At 38.2% G+C, this 5,232-nt stretch overlaps 1 protein-coding gene across 1 annotated transcript in view; it reads right to left on the minus strand.

Moving 5' to 3' along the window:
- The window catches only part of Cln7 (CLN7/MFS domain-containing 8), a 12,201-nt gene that overhangs the window by 2,572 nt on the left and 4,397 nt on the right, over nt 1–5,232 (minus strand). The window contains exons 3-7 of the mRNA XM_011497757.1: nt 4,280–4,368; nt 2,287–2,506; nt 1,965–2,064; nt 928–1,062; nt 741–850 (exon numbers count right to left, since the gene is read on the minus strand). Of these exons, the coding sequence (XP_011496059.1) occupies nt 741–850; nt 928–1,062; nt 1,965–2,064; nt 2,287–2,506; nt 4,280–4,368 (654 nt within the window). The remainder of the gene's footprint in view (nt 1–740; nt 851–927; nt 1,063–1,964; nt 2,065–2,286; nt 2,507–4,279; nt 4,369–5,232) is intronic.

Raw genomic sequence — 5,232 nt, forward strand, 5'->3', positions numbered from 1 at the left:
GCGAAGGGGGTCGGGGGGGGAGGTAGTCTTTAAAATTTACTCGGTATCGCGATGCAGCCGCTCGAATCGATTAAATTTGAAATTTGAAAAAAATATCAACTCGACTTTGTGTTCGATCAATTTCAGCACGCAAACATTTAATTATCACCATCCTTTTCCGAATGAGCATATAAAAAAAAAAAAAAATGAAAACCAAGCAGCGCTTCTTGTCTATTTTAGTAGGCAACGAGCGAGCTTTCGATTATGTGAAAACTTTGTCGTGTCTTGTCACCAGTCGATTCGCCAAAGCACTGGTAAAACGTAAAGGTTAAATGATCGTTGGCGTATAATAGGAGGGTTTTTTGTTTTTTTTTTTTTTGTTTTTTTTGTACTCCCTGCGCGATGATTTGCAGGAACGATCCTTCGGACAGAAAGAAACGTCGAAATTGAATAGCAAACGTTTTACCGAGAGTAAGGTCGCGAGGACATTCGATGCGCGAGCATAGAGGAAAAAAAGGTTTGCCGAGAATGAAAATGAGGGATCCGACGACGACAGGTCTATGTCTGTAGAAATTAATATATAATCTAGGGTTACTCGACATCGAGCGATGTCTGTGGTGAGGACGGGAGAAGTAGCGGGGATAAAAGCAGAGTGGCACGGCGAACGAATGAATCGATGGGAAGGGGAGCATTAACTTTTGCGTATAAATTATGAAGAAGGGCGGATAAACACGGATAAGAAATTTTATCGTGCGACGTACGTCCAAGTTCGGCGATGAGCGGCAGATCGGATCCCCAAGGAATGCAAATCACTCGTCCGATTACCATGAAGAAGAAGCCACCCCAGATCGCGACTCGTCTCTCGTCGAACCTGTAAGACAATCGTGCGCCTCGGGTTATTTGCCCTGCCTTTAAAGCACAATTTACGGCACTTTGTGCAATAATCACCTCTTGCAGAGCGGCCCTATGAGGACGAAAGTAATGCAGGCGACGACGGCCCCGACGCTCATTAGGAGGCCCATGTAAAAGACCGATTGCTCGCGATCCCAAGCGAATTGATCCATCGTCAAGGAGGTCCCCAGCCTGTAAAATTTAACGCCCAAGCGTCAGGCGGCTTCTACTCTGGCACTGAGAAATCAGTCGAGATTGCTCTTGCATCCACTCGACCTTCCTTATTATCCTTATTACGAAACAGCTAGTAGTCACCTTTGAGTTTCCTTTACTTTTATTAATTTCACAGTTCGTCTCTACGTTTGTATCTTTTATTTATTTTACAATCTTTCATTATTTCCCGAACCTTCCGCAACTGTCTCTCAATTATCACATATGCACATGCGCATATATATACGTAAATTGGTGTATGTTTTAGAAAAGGAAAGATCGATATTCAAAGACGAGATAGCAATTGAACAGTGATTAATCGATAACGAAATATTTAGACTACACAACTACTTTCTCGTTACAACGATCTTCACATATATATATACCGACCTTTCCATTTCTAAATCATATAGCTTACATATAGCTCGAAGAATCATAATGTGATTTTATTTTTATCCTCTCTCTCTCTCTCTCTCTCTCTCTCTCTCTCTCTCTCTCTCTCTCTCTCTTTCTCTCCATCTTCTTTTACTACATAAGTTTACTTTGTTTCGCAAAAAAGTAGTAAAAGTACTTAAAAATTTGTTTTTCACCGTAATGGATATAATGTATGGTTATTGTGCATCTTATATATATATATATATATATATATATATATATATATGTATATATATATTTATGACACTTTGCACCTGCTTAAATGGTTAAATATAAAAACAGAGTATACAAGTCTGAATAAATTTATATTAAATCATCTTTATATGCGTAATTACATAGCTATTATACCCATTATATATGGATATTAAGTACGTAAGTATGAATAATTTGTCGGCAGAAAACAAACTCTAAGGTGACTTGGTTTCTAATAAGGAGCCTCATTTATTTACGTTTCTAGAAGTACGAAGTTGAAAACTAAGACAAAGAAGGCGCATATTAAGCTCCAAGCAGCCAAGTAATCCGGTTTCATGGCTTTCCACGTTTCCTTCTCTGAAACAATGGAATGAAATAAAAGAAAAAATGTATCGATTAATAAAAACAGTATCTACACAAATGTACACAATTGTAACTATCTATGTATGTATGTATGTATGCGGGTGCGTGTGTGCGTGCGTGCGTGTGCGTGCGTGTGCGTGCGCGTGTGCAGATACACTTATATTATATTGGCTTCTCTAGGTCCCTTATTTGATATGAATAAATGCTCGTAATTACCGGTTGCCTTTCCTTGATCTCGCATAGCTTCTCTTGCGGCGATTTTGTGTTCTTTAAAGCTCCAAGGGAAAAAAAGAATAAAGTTGAATATACCCATAAGAACGTTGATCCATCCAGTCGCTGTGTACATATTCATAGGCAGTCCTATTACTGTTAAGCCCTTGTCTCCTAAAGGAGTTACGGACATTTGCAGCGCAGGCCCAACTATGAAACCGAGAACCTACAAACAGTTTTTCTCCATTATCTGCGAGTATTTTCCATTATTGTCAAGCTCTCTTTCGTTAATTTTGAAATAAGAGATAAATTCGTGGGTTAAGATTATAATTTTTGCTTTACATTTCTTAAGAGTTGAATAGAAAATAATAATTTCATTAAAATTAGAAAGTTCATTTTCAGTGAATAAACCTCTTCAGCTTGTGTGTTTTTTTTTTTTTTTTTTTCATTTAACCAAGCTTCTTTCAGCAGGCCGATTTTAACAAATCGTTCGTATTACTTTTTTAAATTAAATAAAAATTGATTGATTATGCCAAGCGTATAATACTAAACTCTTATAATATTATATAAGCGGCCGACTTATACAAAATGCATAATCGACATAATGAAATATTATTTGAATAAATATGTGCCAAATTGTATTTGCAATTTATTCAACAATCGCACTTTGTTGCAAGAATATAAATTCCTGAAGTGCGCAATTTGCTACACAGCGTTTCTGTGTTCATTGCGAATTTGCAATTAGATTTCTAACCTTGTCCGACTAATACGAGAACAGAATTAGCTTGAAAGACACATTTAACTTAAAACTGCTATAAATTGCGGTTCGTATAGATAAAATTTTATTTTGTCATTTAGTAATTTGATGGCTGAGTAATTTAAAGGAGTTTCACTATTGAATTTCTTTTTTATCTCCTTAACTGCAAATTTACTCTATTATATAAACTTCATTTCGCTTAACTTTACGAAAAGTTAAATAATTACTCCTCAAAGTATCTTTTATTATATTATCCGAGTATTTTGTTAAAACCTGATTAATGCAGGACAATTTTTTTTTTTTTTTTTTTTTTTTTTTCTCTCTTTATTTACAATTTTACCGCGAAAAGGAGACAATGCACAGTATTTGCTTATTTGCATTTAAAATTAGGATTTAACGTTATACGAAAACTTTTATTTAAAATACTATATAAGTTATTGATATATAATACGACAATTAAAAAATCAAGTAAATTTACGAATTTAAGTTAACATATCGCGCATTTTTGCAATCCATACTGCCCGTCCGCACAACTGTATACAAAACTTTATGATAATAATCAGCTTCTGGACATACACATCTATTCATCATAACACATGTATTCTTGCTCGTTCCGAGCTGAAGCAGTGGAGCTCTGTACATACACAATTATAAAATAAACGAACGTTAGGCTAAAACCTTGGCTCCTATAAGCAACTCATCCTTTCGCATTAATAACGAGACGCTCCTTGTTTTATTTTTAATGTTTAGACTGGCATTATCGAAAGAAAGGTGACGCGCCGATTAACTTAATTAATACTACACGCATTTACTATTCCTAACGGACCACTCTAACCTCTGATAAATATAAATGGCCAAAATTGAAACGTTAGGGCCGCACAAGCAAGCGTTCATCCGCAGCTCCTTTCAGCTCTTTTCTCCAAATAGTAATTTCCAGGCTAAAAGCTGGTCAGTCTGGTGCAAGGCTAATTTAAATATTTGAATATTATCTGGCGAATGCAGCATGCGAGGCGCAAGAGGTGGGAAGGACAAAAGCGGGGCCGAGTAAAGAGAAGATTGGTGAGATGGGTGGGTGGGAGGATGGATGGCTGATACAGAAAGAGCGAGAGGAGTAAAACGACTTGGCGACTTGGACGACTTGAATGACTTGGATGACAACGAGGACTACGAGAGTGTTTGAGGGCAGCGACGGAGGGATAGGTATGCAATGGGGGTTTCTCGGCGACACGTAGTGCGAATTACCTGGGCAAGGGAAACCATGGATACAGCATGCGTCCTCTCCGACAGTTTGGTAGCGGCGGACAGATAAGAGCGCGCCACCGCGATGTTCGCTGAAAAAAACAAAAAAAAAAACAAAAAAAAAAACAAAACAAAAAAAGTGCAAGTAAATAAACGCATGAGTGGTTGATCGTTGATGGGACCGCCGGGGGAAGGCGTCGAGGTGGGCGCCCCTCCCGTGCGCCGGGGCCTCGATTCACCTCCCAAGTTCCCGTGAGCCCGACTCTTTCATATTCAGCGTTGCGTGGGCTTGGGGCCGCCGTTACCGAGCTTCCGAAGCTCCAAGTGCTCCGGGCAACAGGACCGTCGCATTGAGCTTATGGCGGACGTCGGTGGTGCGCTGGTGCACCCTCTAATACAATTTCGCTTATCTTTCGTCGCGCGCTCAATAATTCATGCGATCTTGAGGTCTTTTCACTCTTGCACGGATTCGCGGTATTAAATAATATAGGCGGAGCAACGATGGTTATATCATCGTCGGAGATAATAAGAATATGAAGTGAGATGGTTAAGACAAAAGTTTTTCAATGTTTTGCTCCAAGCATAGTGTGAATTTGTGTAAAAGCGAGAGTTCAAATAATTTGAATAACGGAGTTTAAGGGAGCGAGGAAAATTTTGATGAAAAATGTATTTAAACGAATAATGAGAAGAATCGCACGGGACGGTGTATCTTACTTATTTATCTCCGGATCGTATCAGCACTTTGTCGCTTATCTGCTGTTTGGACGATTTTTTACAAATGCTAGAGTACAAATCGTTTAAAAGAAATTATTTATTGGCTTTTGTGAATTTACCGACAATAAAAGTCAAATTATTTATTTCAAACAACAGCTCGTAGTAGATCTTTCAGATGTTTCGTTGTGAAAAAATAATTGTTCTCGTTGCAAGAATTCCCACTCCCCCCCCCCCCCCTTCTT

This window comes from Ceratosolen solmsi, unplaced genomic scaffold (genome assembly GCF_000503995.2).
Source record: "Ceratosolen solmsi marchali unplaced genomic scaffold, CerSol_1.0 scaffold47, whole genome shotgun sequence".
NCBI lineage: Eukaryota > Metazoa > Arthropoda > Insecta > Hymenoptera > Agaonidae > Ceratosolen > Ceratosolen solmsi.